General features: G+C 39.4%; 1 protein-coding gene across 5 annotated transcripts in view; it reads right to left on the bottom strand.

Annotated features, from left to right (window-relative positions):
* Positions 1-16,571, bottom strand: part of LOC131235711 (phosphatidylinositol-3-phosphatase myotubularin-1) — a 124,651-nt gene extending 108,080 nt beyond the window's left edge. For 2 of the 5 annotated variants that reach the window (XM_058233020.1, XM_058233025.1), the window contains exons 1-3: positions 16,249-16,569; positions 16,105-16,173; positions 6,798-6,872 (exon numbers count right to left, since the gene is read on the bottom strand). In XM_058233020.1, the coding sequence (XP_058089003.1) occupies positions 6,798-6,872; positions 16,105-16,173; positions 16,249-16,317 (213 nt within the window). In that variant the 5' untranslated portion in view covers positions 16,318-16,569. Of the gene's footprint in view, positions 1-6,797; positions 6,873-16,104; positions 16,174-16,248 lie in introns of all 5 variants that reach the window. The other 3 variants (XM_058233023.1, XM_058233021.1, XM_058233024.1) reach the window with 3 other exon arrangements.
* Between the last annotated feature and the right edge of the window lie 937 nt (positions 16,572-17,508).

The following is a 17,508-nucleotide window of genomic DNA, read 5'->3' as shown; positions in this document are numbered from 1 at the left end:
ATGTAACCTCATGTAGTGATTCTTTTTTTACTTTTGAATGTATTGCTTGGATTTCCATACATGACTTCTTACGTTTATAAATTATATAAATAGACTTTGAATATACTTACATAAGTTCAGTTAGAAAGTGCATATATTAGGACCCCATACAAAGGAAACCCCTATTACGTGCATTTTTTTTCAATTATCGCTAAAGTTCCATTGAAAAATTCAACCAATTTCCCAATGTTCGCATGTTTCCCAACATCAACGATAAATTACACGATACAACCAATATATCCCATGCGATAACTGATATGTATGCATATCCCAAGGGTGCAATACATTACGGGATAACGATATTTAAAAGATTGATCGCACCCTTGGGATAAGGAAACTTTATCGAGTATTGCATGTAAAATATCGGATGTATCGCTAAATGTTTTGTCGTTTTTGGGAAACATTGTGAAACATCAAGAAATTAGTTGATTTTTTCAATAAAACTTCATGGGATGTTAAAAAAGACATCATTATATACTCGGAAACCAAAAAAAAAAAACCCACAAAAAATGAAACATTGGGAAATTGGTTGAATTTTTCAATAAAATTTCTAGGGATTTTTAAAAAGACATCATTACACACTTAGAAATCAAAAGATCGCAAAAAACAAGTGCCCATAACAAGTTTCCTATGTATAAGGCCCTAAACTATGTGTTGTCTAATAGAAGTGATGCAATTATATTCAAAATCAATTCAAATCATTTATGGCCTATTTGGATACGCACCTCCATAAGTAGCTTTTTTTGCTTATAGCACCAAATAAGCTACTTATGTTGCAAAAGTAAGTTTGCTAAGGTGTTATTCATAAGTTGCTTTTTTATGATCAAAAGTTGCTAAATGGAAGAGATGAACTATCCGAACAGAAGAGAAGAACCAGGTGCATCTCCATTACTCTCTCTCTTCCCTCTCTTTCCTCCCTCATCCTTGCTTATTACATGACTTTTTTCTTCTTTTTTACTAGGGTTAGTGGAAGGGTTTTGATGTGAGGATTTTCACATGGGTTATGGAGAGAGAGTAAGGTAAGAGAGAAAGATGAGCAAGAGAGACGGTGAGAAGATGAGAGATGCTTGCGGCTCGCACCACCGCCACGTTTGGGGCGCTGCCAGTTGGCAGTGTCATGATTGGCATTTTGAATAAAATGACGCCAAACCCAATTCGCCACTTCTTTTATATTAATTTGGATTTTTCGCAATTCAATTCAATCGAGCATCTAATGACACTTTAGAATGTTGTGTACATGTTTTCAGGAGTGTTTCATATGTAATATGAATCATTGAACACAATGGTTTTTTTACCTAGCCCAAAATCACAGATGGAGCTGATGTTTGGGCTCTTGGCCTAAAATGGAATGATGCACCTGGTGGTTGGGAGGGATTTTACATAAACATCACAATGGGGCCCACCTCAGCCACCGACCTATTTGTTCTCACAGTAGCCATGATGGAAGGTAACTAAATGATAATTATATCTATTAATGAGATAGCTTTATGAAAACCTTTTTGAAAAATGTAACGGAGTGTAAATTCCATATTAATTAGGTAGTTTTATGTACAATTCCGTTAAAGAATATACACAACTTGAAGATATCAAAACTCCGTGCAGTCCATTTGGTGATTCAATTGGAAAGATATTTTGTTCGTATGGTTATCATGGATGGATGTATATGTTTGACAAGTTGGATGTCATACACACCATGTGGGCCCCAAACAAGCACTACATAGATGTTTTGATCCGTAGAGTAATTCTTCAGTAAATATGGGATTCGTGAGGAATTTTCCCGTAAAAATCCCAATTAATTATTAAAAAATAAATAGAAATTTGACATATCTAGTGAATTTAATTCACACGTGAATTTAACTCGTTCCATGAATGTAGATGGCAAACAACATTGACAATTTGCCACCATTCGATGAAGCAACAAATTGCGTGAATGCAAATTAGACTCATGAGCAAGAGACTTTCTTTGTAGGGTTGATGGTCTCAAAGATAAGGGAAAATCCGAATAGGCAAATGTCGACCTTCACTAAGAAGAGTGGAAAGAAACACGGATATATTTCTACCATCAATTTGGGAAGAAGTATGATAACAAATAATCTAAGAACCAACATCATCATCTGAAGCAAAGGTGCGGTTGCTTTAGAAAACTTTTTGAGGAAAAAAAAAAAAAAAGCATATGGACTGGGGTGGAATCCGCTCTTACAAATAGTGATAGCAAATGATAGATGGTGGGATGCATATTTGAAGGTTCTCTTCTTCATCCCATAGTATTGTGGTTAAGTTTTTATTACTTTTTGTGTGGTACTAACAAAAACTTTCTTACATACCACAAATCAACCCACAAGCATCCAAATTTAATAAGGTCGGATGTCTTGAGTATGACCAATTTTGTGTGATATTTAGATACACAACTACAGGAGGACACCTTCAAGATTGACACAAGCATACCTTCGATTTTATTGATTATGGGCAAGAAGAAATAGTTGCTACTAAAGAAAATGTTACTAGCAACAGGGGCAGAGGGATGGCAATAGGGGCATCAAATCTTCCCTCCAATCATTTGCCATCAAATCCTATGAGTGAACTAGTTACTAGCAACAGGGGCATGGAAAATGATGGCAGAGTCAAGAGTACACTCCTCTAGATGTTGCTCACATACGCCATCTAGTATCAACCGTTGTGAACAGAGGGATAGCAAGGCTAATTATCTCTTTGGCACGATTAGGTCCATGGCTAACGCTAGCCACAAGAGGGAAGACTGGAAGGACAAGTACAATATGGAAAGTGCCCTACAAATCTTGACGGAGATGATTGATGAGTTGGACGATCATGCCTATATCAAAGTCATTGAGTTGTTCTGACAACAAGGATGGAGAGAGACCTTCATTCTTATGCCAGATCAACAGAGGAGAGCCCTCTTGTTGAAGATATAGGACTACATTTAGATACTTTTTTGTCATCGCCTTTTGCTTCTCAGGCATAAATCTATATCATTTTTAATGTTATAGCATTTGATGGAAGAAGGGATGGATTCTATTAACACTTGATGCACAACTTAATAGCCATGGACCCTTTTTATTTTGAATGTTTTAGTTATGTCTAGATGGTTGTCATCATGTTGGGATGGATGCTAATTTATATAAATGGCTTTCATTTTGTCATCATCTTTTGCTTCTTAGGCATGAACCTATTTCATTTCATTTGAATGGTTTGGATGAGAATGATTTGGATGGTTTTGTGCTTTTAATTGTTATGGGTGAAATGTTCTAAATGAAAACAATGTCATTATCTATGAATAGATTGATGGGATTATCAAGCACCTTACAAGTTTCTATTTTGTCGTGTGTGAATGGTTTGAACACAAGATGAATCCCCAGAGTATCAGCCATGATGATTCATCCAATTCATCAAATGGTGAACTCATAAGAGTTAGTGAATTTATATGTGTTGTAGTTGCCAAACATCATTACAACTTACATCTATATAAGCAACCTTATCAAATGACATACTAACAAAGGCAAAGTATGTTATATGCATAGTTTTAGGAAACTCTAAAAGGTGTCCCGACATGTTCTGTATAGAGTCACATTTCTTCCTAGATTTCTACTCTGCTCTCAGGCAAATCTATTGCCGGACACAAAATGTCTTCGTTGATGAACAAGTTGGAATTTTCTTGATGACAATTAGGCTTGCACAAGAGCCAAGCTAGCTCAAAGAGTTCGCTCGGCTTGGCTCAATCTAGCTCAACTTGACTCAACTTGACTCGACTTGAATGACGACTCAAGGCGAGCCAAGCTTCATATGACCTAGCTCATTTTGAATACAAGCCGAGGTCGAGCAGAGTGGATCTTGACTCGGCTCAACTCGGATTGAAGCTCAACAACCCTACCCATCCGTCCCTTTCTTTCCTTTCATTACCCAACCCGTCGCACCCAAGCTCCTCTCTCTCTCTCTCTCTCTCTCTCTCACAACAACAAGGTACCTCTATCTAAATCTAATCCTTTTTTATGTAATTGAAAAGTCCAAATCCTAAAATTGAGATTTGTGGTTTTGAATCTTTGATTTGGGGGTTGGGTCGGATGGCTAAGTTGGGTCAGGTGTGGGTGTTAGCTTGCTGGGTTGGGTTGGGTATTGGGTTGGGTCGGGTTGGGTATTGGGTTGGGTCAGGTGTGGGTGTTGGTCGTTGGGTCGGCTTGGGTGGGTGACGGCCGCTGGGTTGGATCGGGTTGGGTGTTGAGTCAAGCTGGGTGTTGGGTTGGGTCAGGTGTGGGCGTTGGGTGCTGGGTTGGGTCGGGTTGGGTGCAAGGTTGGGTCGGTTGAGTCAGTTGGGTCGGGTTGGGTGCAAGGTTGGGTCGGTTGAGTCAGTTGGGTCGGGTTGGAGCTATTGAGTCGAGTTGGGGCTGGGTTGGATCGGGTGTGGGTCGGGTGAGAGTGGGTTGAAGTGGGAGTAGGCTCGACTCGACTCGAGGTAAGCTCGCCTCGACTCAATCCCCTAGCTCACCTCGAGCTCACCTCAAAAGGTTTGGCAAACAAGCCAAGCTCCAAGAGAGCACAAACGAGTCAAGGCAAGCCTGGCCCACCTCTACTCGACTCAGTTCGATGTACAGCCCTAATGACAATTGGCCATTGTGGGTTGAATCAATATATTATTGATGCTTCCAGCACTCTCGGGAGACAATATCTCGTCATTTTGGTAAATGTTTGAACATCGTTACTATGTTTACAAAGGAATTAATCACATACACCAATTACATGACTCCACACCCTTAACTTATGAATGACAAGTATTGGCCACTTTTTCGAGGTAAATACTATATATGAAAATGAATTACTTAATAAAATTAGCTTTTTTATTTTGAAAGTATGAATTTAATACATACATTTTTTGTCCATAGAACTGTGGGAGCAATTGATGGCAAGCATATAAGTGTTGTCATGCCAACAGATAAACAATAAAAACCGTATATAGGGCGGTAGGTCAATATGACCCAAAATATGTATATGACTTTGACATGTGTTTCACATTTGTCTTAGTTGGGTAGGAAAGATCGGCTAATGATGCAAGGGTCTTTATCAAAGCTAATACAAATCTAGCATTGGGCTTCCCACACCCCCTGAAAAGTAATCATTACACTAATTTATTTCCTTTTTTTATGTTACAATTGGCTTTAAAATGAATTGTTTATTTATAATTTATTTTCTTTATTATGCCATCAACTCTAGGCATGTAAACATGCCTTGGATATTTGGCACCATATAACGGAAAGTATTATCATCTAAACGATTATGGGGAACAAGTACCCCAAACAGTAAATGAGCATTTCAATTATGCCCAATCATCACTTCGTAATGTGATTGAGAGATACTTCGAAGTACTGAAAGCATGTTTCTCCATCCTAAAATCGATGCCTTTTTATTCACCACGGAAGCAAAGGAACATTGTAATAGCTTCATGTGCGGTGCACCACGCTCAACAAAATCTAATATTTTAGATGTACCAGAGGGAGGGTATAGTGTTTCCAGAAAAATATGGAGGTGTTGATCCATAAACTTCAAATGTGGATGCAAGTCGACGACGACAATGGGAAATGGGAATAATTCAAGATGCAATGTAAAAAATCACAGAACAATATAGATTGCCTTTTTAAATCCATCCATATTTATGATGTCCAAACGTGCCCTTATAAATCTAAGAAATGGATAAGATGTAGAAGATTTGACAAAAAATGGGATTTTGTGTTTTTTTTTTCGAATTTTTCAATTTTTTTCAGAAAACCCAAGTAATGTTGTCGGTATCGATGTATTGACGATACTATCATCGATTCGACGATACTATCATCGATATAATGTGATACATTGTAATGCACTGAGATAAAATTCTCAATACATCCAAAAGTCCCACAACTTTCTACAAGTTTTGTATCGCTGAGGTGTAATATCAATAACATTGTTCAAAGTCGAAATCCTTGCATCCTAACAACTGCTTCATCAAACTCAATCACCAGAAACCAAGCATCTTGTTCTTAATTATGATGAAAAACAATGATAACGACATCAACAAAGAAAAGACTTGCTTGTGCAACCAGATCCTTCCTTCATGTTCATATTCAACTTTAAATAAGAGTTAGATTGGGACTCAGAAGTTGGACGAGCCGTGTGGAGTCATAAATCTGCAAGTTTCAAGTCTCCTTACGATATGTAGGAAAAAAATCAATGAAGAGAACTGATCACTTACAACAAATTGTGGGCTAACTTAACCTACAACCCATTTTTACGACCATCTTTTCCTTGAAAGTATCCTATATTTTCAAGGGAGAAAAAGTCAAAAATTCAGAATGCATAAGAAATGGTCATACCGTAGAAACAGTCATAGGTGATCAGTTCTCATGAATGAAACCATCTAATGCTTCACCAAGTCCAGCACTACACATCAAACTCATGACAGATGGAGACTTGACTCACACGACAAGCAAGCCAAGCCAACATTAATGAGCTCACATCCATTATTTAAGATCTTATCTGCATGCCAACTCTATATAAACTTTCTATGATTCACATGAAAAAACGGTTAATGATACTAAAAACAACTTATGATCTCATACCACTGTTTTTGAAACATACTATGAAACAGTCTTTAAGTTTCCAAGAATTTTACTTAGAAATGAATAGAAGAACCAAAGGAAAAGTAACGTTTTATCACTATTTGCTTGAAAGTCACAACAACACAATATGCAGTCACAATATTAATTTACCATGCTTACCACAAAAAGAAGGCGGAAATTTGTCACCAATAAGGTACCTGCCTCATCAGTATTTAGGAGAATAACACCAAAACCCTGAAATCAATCCACGAAGGTTAAAATGATATAAAAATCCCAGCCTAAATAGTAAAGGATACAAAAAAGAGCTAAGACTTGAATAACAAGAAAAGGATCTTCAATTGAATTTCTATTTCTAATGAGAACTAAATACATAACAACCATGTTCAGGAGAAAGAAAAAGCTTTATGCAACATGAGAGTTGAAAGACAATCTAGTGTGTATCATACTGTTGAATGGTGCAAGCTAGTCTCCAAGTATTTTTCAATTAAAAATGAGAGTTTTTGAATAACATCAAAGACATATTAGGGACATCGATGAAAACCTATGTCCATTGAATCTAGATAAAGATATGGGAGAGGGGAGCAGTGCTGTGGTTGTGTGAATAGCCGGGCTACTCCCCCATTCGTGTGGTTATGTGAGCAACTGGGCTGCTCCCCCACACGTGCAAGTGGAGCATGTGCATTCAATATCTGAATTGTTCATCAGGTTAGCCCAACCTATATGCATTGTCGCCTAAAAATCAGGCTGACACTGTGGACCAAAGTGCATGTTAATTGTGAGGCATGGTCTACTTTTTAACAGACCATTTTTTACATACATATATGGACCATCTGATGAACTTTTAGGCCGTGGCACATACACAGTCCCACACACCGGATGAACCCCTTGGATCTTACCATCATAAGATACAGTAGGAGTCGGATGGACAGTGCCCTTATCTAGAGTAGGAAAATCCACCGTTGGGATTTGATGCTTGGGGCCTGTTTGGATTACTGCATTGTGGTGTAACGTGGTGTAATTTCAGACCTCTGATTGGATACGACCAGATGGTCGCTGTAGGTTGGCTCTCGAATACCACACCATCGCAGCAGGGTATTTGAAACTTCTGATTTCAAATCCTGTGGAGATTACGACGGAGTTTCTGAGGTGAGGGATTTGGGGTGACCATTGATATTTCCTGTAGTTTAAGGTGTATAATCATCTCCTACATGCAATTGGGGCATATAAAATTTTAGACTGAGACTTTCTACAAAACCCTCAGATATATGGTGAAAGCTCCATCACGGTGAAGCCATGGCGATTTTGGAGTAGGGATCTTCCGCCATTACTGGAGCACCCAGGTATGTGATTCCTTTCCTCCCTTTACATACCTACTCATAGACATCCTATAGCCCATTTCTCCCATACCCCCACCTACATTCCTTGTCATAAGGTTGCAGAGTAGGAGCTTACCACCATCTTAACGCCATCGCATACTTCAATGAGGCATGTTTCGTACGCTGGATTGCTTCTCCGTAACTAGGACCCGAAAGGGCCATTTGTCCTTTCAGGGTGTCCTTCGTTACTCTACAATGCCCTTACACCTCTCTGTTTCTGTTGCATGCAGTAGACGAGCAGCATACATCTGTCATTCGAGCCTACAGTGAAGGTGATCGTCCATACATTAATCTATTGGCAAAAGAAAGTGTCTGGGTATGTCAGCAACACTAAAACTTAATTGATCTCTCTGCTTTTAGTTCCTGCACTCATACAGGAATAAAAACATCATGAGAACCTCTTCAATATTCAGGACCACATCCATCTGCTAGCCCCCATCCTGGTTTGTCTCCAACGGACCATGCCTACACATAGTTATCTATGTCATTACTTCTTATAATTTCCTCGTAGCTGAGACGAAGAATTTTCAGATAGCTAATTTGACATAACTGTGGGTACATCACTTTCACCATGCTTGTGGAAATCGTTTTGTAAGACGCTTTTAACCGTCGACATCCTCTGCTCGTGGCTGAGATATTGATTTTCCTAGAAACGGAAGTGGAGCTACTTGATGAACAGACGCTTTACAACAGTGCTTCAGAACCCTCACTGTTGTAAAATGTCAAAAAAAAAAAAAAATATTTATTGCCCGTCCAGGGCTGGAGTGAGAATATGTTCCAGTTACATGAGTATCGTCTTCAAGATATGTGTAATGAGAATCTTCATTGGCCTAGTTAAAGGAATGTCTTCTTCAACATATATTTGGAATGAATCTTTGATGTGCTACTCGTGACATTTGTAATGTACGTGGATGAGATTTTAAGTCGGACAATCGTGTTTTTAATTATAAAACAATTTGGGATCCACTACCAGGACTGGAAACTGCTATTGATATCTGTGAAGATACAGAAAGAGAATAATTATACCCACTGCATTGTTCATGTGGAATTTCACTAACTATATGTATGTTCCCTGAAAGAAAACACACTAATGGTTAAATGCACACATTAAACATTACTGAAGATACGATATCTCAAGCTAATTCATGCTGCACATGTAGACATATTGTAAGAATATCAATTTTTTTAATGAAGTCTATATATTTAACGTAGTTTGGGAGTGAAGATGGTGGATGACATGAATGATGCAAGGACAAAGGCAGCAGAATGTGCGGCGAGGCGATGGCAGCTAGCTATACAGTCATGGGTGCCGTAGAATAGTACCGCCTCTGTATGACCCAAAAAGCCAGCACGTCAAGAGGAGCTTGAGCGAAGCAGGTTCATAAATGGAATCACAAGTTGGATATGGAATGTCTTGCACAGTTACGAATGAGTAAGGATACTTTCTTTCAGTTGTGTCAGCTATTGAGAGAGAAGAATGTCCTTAATAATATGAAGAGGATGAGTTTGGAGGAACAGGCAGTTCTGTTTCTTTACACTGTTGGCCATAAAGGTGATTGGCCATCGCTTTAGCCATTTAGGGGAGACTGTTAGTCGGCATTTCACTAGTCTTAGATGCCATTCTATCTTTGTACAAAAATTTTATGAACTTTCCATGCCTGGATACTGCTACTGAAATCACAGAAAACATGAACTAGAGCACTTACTTTCAGATACCTTTCCTAATTCAAGTTAAATAGTATCGGCTGATTTCCCCATTTGTTTATAATTTTTTTGTAATGTAGAGGCTAAATGTCCTTCAGATTGTATTGGAGCCCTAGATGGGACTCTTTCTGTGCACCTTCCAAAATTCTCCAGTGGAAGCTTCTGCAATAGGGAGTAATATCACATGACGCTCTAGCGGCTTGCACTTTCGACATGAGATTCATGTATGTGTTAGCTGGTTGGGAGGGGTCCACATCTGATGCACGTGTTTTGCATGATGCCCTGACCCATAGACCTGAATCATTCCTCATACTGAATGGTAAGAGCTCTTTGATAGCCTGCCTTCACAAGTTATCTTTGTTATAAAAGTGCTTCCTTGTTATGTAAAATTTCTTAACATGTAAGGAAATATTACATGCTTGACACCGATTATGCACATTCTCTGGGGTTCATGGCACCATACCAAGAAGTGCATTACCACTAGTAAGAATATCAAACAGGGTGAAATCCCCAGAACAAGGAGTTATTCAATTGTTGTCATGCACAGTTCAGGAATGTAATTAAACGGTACTTTGTTGTTCTGAAGGCTTGGTTCGAACTGCCCCACAGTTTAAGTTCGAAATGCAGGTAAAGATTGTGATTGCATGTTGTCTACTCCACAATTTCATTCAGGTCGATGGCGATGGCAACGTTGATGAGTCTGTGGCCAACCGTGGAGATGTAGTCGACGACATAAATCCTTCTTCTGTTGAGGTAAACCAGGAGGACAAAGATCAGTTGCTCCTAAGTAACATAGGCAGAAAGAGAGACTTGGGCCCGAAAGAGAGATGAAATAGCTGAAGGTATGTAGATGGACACTCATCAAAGGATGCAAAGATGAGTTGGTGTTTTTACATTCTCTTGTATGGGACTGTGATAAATGTACCATACTTGCAACTTTTGTATTTTATCGTTGTCACTAAACTATATGTTTGATTTCTTTTATTTCTGATGCCATTAAGCTTAGGACTTCAAATTCATGCTATGGCAATTTTTTAAGTCATTGTTATACTGTACGTATAATCGGATTAGGTGGTGACCTCTAACCATTAAGATTTCACATCCATCATACAGTATAGTTATGTCTCCTGCTTCTCACAGGATTATGCTAGAAATGTCTTCCCCTTTGATAGATCTTGCGATGACCCTTGACGATTCTTTCAGGATGTCTTCGAATATGCCGACGAGGAAGTCACCCCGAAAGATCACTGCAAAGAATACGTCCAAAAGCTCTAGTTCTCAATCTAAGATTCAGTGGACAGATAAAATGGATAACATACTGAATGATATCCTTGTCGAGCAAGTAGGATTGGGACACAAAGGCGACAATGGTTTCCATAATGATGCTTACAAGTGTGTGATAGATCAAATGCAACAACAATTGGGGATGACCTTGACAAAAGAGAATATACATAATTGAATGCGAACATTGAAGAGCATGTACAATCGAGTTAAGTATATGCTATCGGCTAGTGGATTTGGTTGGGATCATGTGCTAAAGATTGTCGTAGCCACTAACGAATTATGAGATGCATACATGCAGGTAAGGGCACCATAATGCTAAATAAAGGCCGTTGGAGAGAGGCCACTGTCTTCATTTCCTACACTTAGCAACCGATAACATGACCTAACTGAGAATGAACCTAACTTAGCCTTTAACCACCTTAAAGAATCCACCTCTGATAACACTAGGGAAACCGAAGCAAGCATCTCAAGCAATTGAATCAGCTCATCAATCTCCTCATACATTAGACTCCTAAAGATAGGGACCCAAACAACCTCATCACCCCTAAGTAACAACTACTCACCTTCACCCCCTCTTACCTAGCTAGCCCTGCTAATAATGGAAGCCTCTCTCCCAATTTCACCTCTACCTATCCTCCCAAAATCTAACCCTCTTACCATCCCCCCAAATGAAAGCCTATACCCTCCCAAACTCTCTTTTTGGGACGCAACCGATTACCACAAATAAGAAAATTAATACAGTGAAAAAGCCTTGGTCCACCACCACCCTTCCTCTATCCTATATTTTCTCGTTATTACCTCCCTCCATCTAGCCTCTCCCTCCGACCCAAATCTCCAAACCCATTTCCCCAAAAGAAGATTCATCTCTTTTAGCTTTGAAATTACCGCACCTCCTTGATCCGTCAATTTGCAAACCTCTTCCCATTTCATGAGATGGAATTTTTGTTTCTCTCCCGCACCTTCCCACAAAAAATCCCTTCTACGTCTTTCCAAAGCATTGATAATTAATTTGGACATTTGAAGTGCGACATAAAATAGACCAGGAGATTTGACTTAGAAGCTTTTATCATAATCAAACCCCCAACCCGAAGATAAGCACCTAGACTTCCACTTAGACATCTTTCTATAACTTTATCCCACGTGTTTCGCTCGTCTCCCTATACATAACGAAAGACCCAAATATGTTGCAAAAAAAGATGCTTCCCTACAACCAAGGACCATCACAAAATCCCAAACTTTTTTTTTTTTTTAAGAAATGCCCATTCCCAAAATCTCACTTTTGGAAATATTTACCTTCAACCCCGAAACCACCTCAAAACTAACCATAATCGATCAAAGATTTTCCACAAAAAAATCATCTGCCTTACATAGTAAACAAGTATCGTCCACATATTGAATTTGAGAAATCTGGAAATTTGAACTATCTACGCCGAAGCCTTTAACCAATTCAGCCTAAACGCCGATGTCTAACATTCTATTGAGAGCCTTATAAAAAAGGGATAGGGGATCACCTTCACGAAGCCCAAACGAAGCAACAAAGAAACCCATCAACGAACCATTCACCAATATGGAGAATTTTGCCGACCTCACGCACGATTGAATCCAAAAGCGCCACTTTGGATCACATCCCAACCTGCTCAACATATAATCTAGAAAAGCCCAATCCACATGTTTGTATGCCTTTTCAACATCAAGCTTGCACACTATTCCTTCCTCCCCTTTCCTATGACAAGAGTCAACACATTCGTTGGCTACAAGAGAGCAGTCCACAATCTAGCTTCCATCCACAAAGACCCCTTGAGACTTTGAAATAGCATTCCCCAACACCTTCCTAAATCTTGAGGCCAAAACCTTTGCTAATATTTTATATGGACCCCTAGACTAATAGGGCAAAAATCTTTCAAACATTCCGCTCCTTACTTTTTGGAGATCATTGCTATAAATGTGGCCCCTAGCTGTGCCGCTCGCTATTAAGCCTTTCTCAAAAAAACTCTTGTATGAAGCCAACGACATCTCCCCATCCTACCCTAGAGCTTTATCACCACCCAACTTTGCCACTGCCTTCTTGATCTCTTCTTCAGAAAAATCTTGTTCTAACAAAACCGCCTCTTCTGCAGAGATAGATTCAAATTGCACATTATCAAGAGTCAACCTAGGACCCCAATCCTTAGACAAAAGGTATTTGTAGAATTGGACCATAATATCCCATATTTTTTCTTCCCTCTCAATTCCCTGACCATCCGTTACCAACAAAGAGATCTTATTAACACGCGCTCGTGCGCTTGTTGTCGCATGAAAGAACTTGGTATTTTTATTCCCCGCTTTAGACCAAATTGCCCTCGATCTTTGACGCTATTTAATCTCTTCCTCCCTCAACCTAGCATTGTACTTTACTCTATGAACTTCCCTCCAAGCCATTTCCTCTTCCAATAGAAGCTTTTCTTCTTCTTAGGAATCTAACCTTTGAATTTTTAGGAGAATATTGGCCTTTCCCTCTCGACCATTAAGCACCTCTTTTTTTCGACTCCCCAATTTTTTGCTTCAACAACTTTAATTTTTTAAACAAAATAACACTAGCACCACCTTGAACTAAGAAGGATAACCACCACTCAGCAATTTGTGCCCCCAAAACCTTCAATCTCTAACCAAGCTAGTACAAACCGAAAGGACCAAGGACCCCAATCCTCCTTCTCCACCTCCACAGGAACTAGACTATGATCCGAAAATGGTCTAGGTAATCCATGTTCATTAATCAATGGATATTTCTCCTCCCATTCCGGGGATATAAGGAATTTATCTAGTCTACTCTGCATTGGTGACGCTTGCCCATTCGACCATGTGAACTTTGCACCTCCTAACAGGAGGTCAATCATCTCATTTTCGAAAATCTAGTGGGAAATTTTTCTTATGCTCGTAAAAATCCTACCCCCATTTGATTTCTCATGGACTCTTAACTACATTAAAATCACCTCCCACGCACCAAGGTACATCCCATCTTTGACGACATGAATTTAATTCGACCCAAAAATCGTTTCAGAATTTTGATTTACACAGCCCATAAATTGAAGAAAAGCACCATTTAAAATCGGACCCCCTTTCCTTTAGCACGCTAACACAATATAATTCCCTATCTAACTATCCTCTTTGTTCCAGATCACCGAATTCCATATCACAATCATGCCTCCTGCCTTCCCATTTGCATCCGCTGCTAACCATTGCTTTTCCTTGCCCCACTAGATCGAATCTATCAATCATTTGTCAACATCTGACCACTTTGTTTCCTAAATCACTGCCACTTGAATCTTATATCTTTTGCACATATCTTTTAGTTGCCCTCTTTTTCTGCACACCTTAGACCTCTAACATTCTAGATCATAACCTTCATTTCACACCTTTTTTGTCCTCCCCTAACAACCGACTGCTAGCCTCTCTGCTCTAACCACCACCATTGTGTCATCCTCTTCCTGTAGCACCAAATTTGTATTACACATTTGCACCTGCTTTGGAAGAATCGGTACGCCCCATTCCTCAACCCACTCGAAGTAAGAGACATCAACGTTGTTAAATGCAACCGCATATTTGCATATGCGAATTCCCTTATGCATATCACATATGCCATTGCAGTGCATATGCGATCGCATATGCCAAATGTGCGAGGATATGCGATCGCATACAGCATATGCGATCGCATATCTGCCAACTGTTGGCACATTATTTTGTTTGTTTATTTTTTATTTTTGCAAAAAATCAAACTTTCCTAAGTAGTGTAACTTTGTAACTATAAGTTGTGTAAGTATATTGTTGAATGTAACTTAGTGTTAGTGTAACTAAGTTGTAACTTATTGTAACTAAGTTGTAAATTGTAAATTGTAAGTAGTGTTAGTGTTATAATGTATAAATAATAAACATTAAGATGTAACTTCAAAATTGTATTTGTACAATAAATAGCTTATTGATTGTTTTGTTACTTAACTATATTGTTGAATGTTGAATTTGATGTACTTCATTCATTTTTCTAACAAGTCACAAACTAACTTTATATATGTAAAATTACTATATTAGTTATCTATTGACTTAGGGAAGCTTCTCCTAAGTTCTTATATTTTTCAACATATTTTTCAATTTTTCTCCTTATTTTTTTGTTTAAAAAATAAATAATAAATAATAAATTAATAAAATAAAATATGCGACCGCATATGCAATTGTGCGATCACATATGCACACAAGCATATCCGATCGCACAGAACTACATATGTGGTTTGACAACATTGAGAGACAGTCTTCTGATCGGTCCCCAAAAGTGACTCCCACTAACCACGCCACCTCCATTGTCACCAATTTTATCCTCTTCATCCCTTGAGCCATAGTAATTCTTGTAGTCTCCAGCTGCGAAGTGTTTGACTTTGAAGAATTACCTAGCATATTATATGTGCCTTCAATATTCCTCTTATCAGTTTGCTGCAAAATAGCCAACGGGGTGACTGTGGCTGGATCATCGAGCGTGTCTAAATGACAAGTGACTTGACCGACCTGGTGCTAGAGACATCCTCCCTTACTGCATGCAGCCCCACCTAGCTTAGAGTTGAGGGACGTTTGTGTCACCATCTATCCCGAAGAAAAAGGCCTGTGTATCCATATAGCTGCCACAGAAGGACTTTTGATGACTTCATACCTTTCATAAAAATTGTCCCCTGAAGTCTTTGCTGCGCAAACTATCACTTCTTGAATTGAATAAGAGTTGTCCTTTTAAGATGGAAAATGTTCTACGGAAGCAGATCTAAGGTGAGGCGAAAATTCAATATTGTGATTGAATCATGTGTGTGTAAATGGTATTTATTGATTTAAATTTATTCAACTTAAGTTTCTTTCAATCTTAGGTTTGCATTAATTCTTTCATAATCTACTTTGAATTCGTTTCATTTAAAAAAAAAAAAAATTTAAAAAAAAAAAAAAAACCTCCAATTCATATTAAACGAAAGCAAAAGGATAAATAAATAAATAAATTCAGCGGAATTAACAAAAAGGTCTATGAGCTATGCAAATGATACACCTTGTATTGAAAAGATAAGACGGGAAAACAAAAAAAGGAAGTGAGAAAATACCTCGACGAGAACTTCCTCAGATTCCAACAGAAGCTCCGACCACCCATGGGATAGCGACTGTCTCACGGGCTGAAAGCGGCAAATGGAAACCCAATCAAGGAGGAAACCCTATAGAGAGAGAGATAGAGAGAGAAATAGACGAACCTCGATCTTAGTCCATTCGATTGCGTCCCAACTGCTCGCTCCTTCCATCTCTCTGCCCGCTCCTTCCATCCCTCTCTCCCTCTCTCCCTCTCTCTCTGGCAGAGATGGGATTTATATGGGTGTCGGTGGCTATCCGCCACGGCGTTCGTCGCTACCCTTCAAAGGTCTGCGCGAGGGCTCTTTCCTACCCTCTTTCCTGCTCTCTCCCACGTGATGCGAGCTCTCACGTTTGTCACGCGCGTGCGGACATTTACGCAACGAATCCTCATTTCTCTTCCATCTCCATTGCAAGTTTCCTTTTGCCTCTGTCGCGACTCATCATCCTCACCACCTGTCGCCATTTACCGCCCCCACATGTTGAAATGATATTTTCATCGGAACTGTCCATATCCTCTATGCTGCCTTGACTGGCCAGGATAAGGAAACTAAGTCGAACTGATGAAATCATCCAAAGGTTACTGTATGGAAATAGATTTAGACCGTATAAAAGAGAATTCTCAATTTTTCATATTCAACTCGTCAAATTGATGTTATAGATCCAACTGAGGCTGTAAATAGCTATGAACGGTTACGATTATATGATCATATATCCCTGTGGGCTCCATGAGCCGTTACATGCTGGCGATTCGGAATGGCAGACCAAACTTTGACCTGCGGGCCGAGAATTGTGATTATCCCAGTACAAGTGTACAACGGACCATGGATGATTTTTTTTTTCTTTTTACGACCCTTCGTTCTGTCATGTAAGTAATGAGAGATCCTCAACCGTCCATCTTCTCCATCTCATCCCCGTACGCTTTGCCATGTCCTGACCAGACGGTTCGATCTACCCTTTCGCTGGATCTTTTTGCATTGTACTGATGCAGATTGATGACAGTTTGCTAATCATACGTGTGTGATCATCAGGCGGATTCTACACGTGTGCAAAACAGATGGTTGAAATTTTTTGGCCGATGGTGAGCACTCAAAATTTAAATGCAGTCCACTCATTTCGTTGGCATGCCGACTTTTGAGCCAGTGAAAGAAATGGAAGCGGTTGGGTGTTGACCCCCGCACACCCAACCGTAGGGCGTTGTGGGCCCACCGTGATGTTTTATCCACTCCATCTACCATGAGCCCAAAAATAAGCAAATCAATAGCTTAAGTGGACCACATCACAATAAACATTAGCGATTGAACGCCCACCATTAAAGAAATGACACCACTTAGGGCAATGTGGCTACTTGAGCGCATGACTTCCGGCGAGGAGAGGAAACCATG

Source organism: Magnolia sinica, chromosome 19, assembly GCF_029962835.1.
Source record: "Magnolia sinica isolate HGM2019 chromosome 19, MsV1, whole genome shotgun sequence".
NCBI lineage: Eukaryota > Viridiplantae > Streptophyta > Magnoliopsida > Magnoliales > Magnoliaceae > Magnolia > Magnolia sinica.
This window is presented reverse-complemented; position numbering and strand designations above follow the sequence as displayed.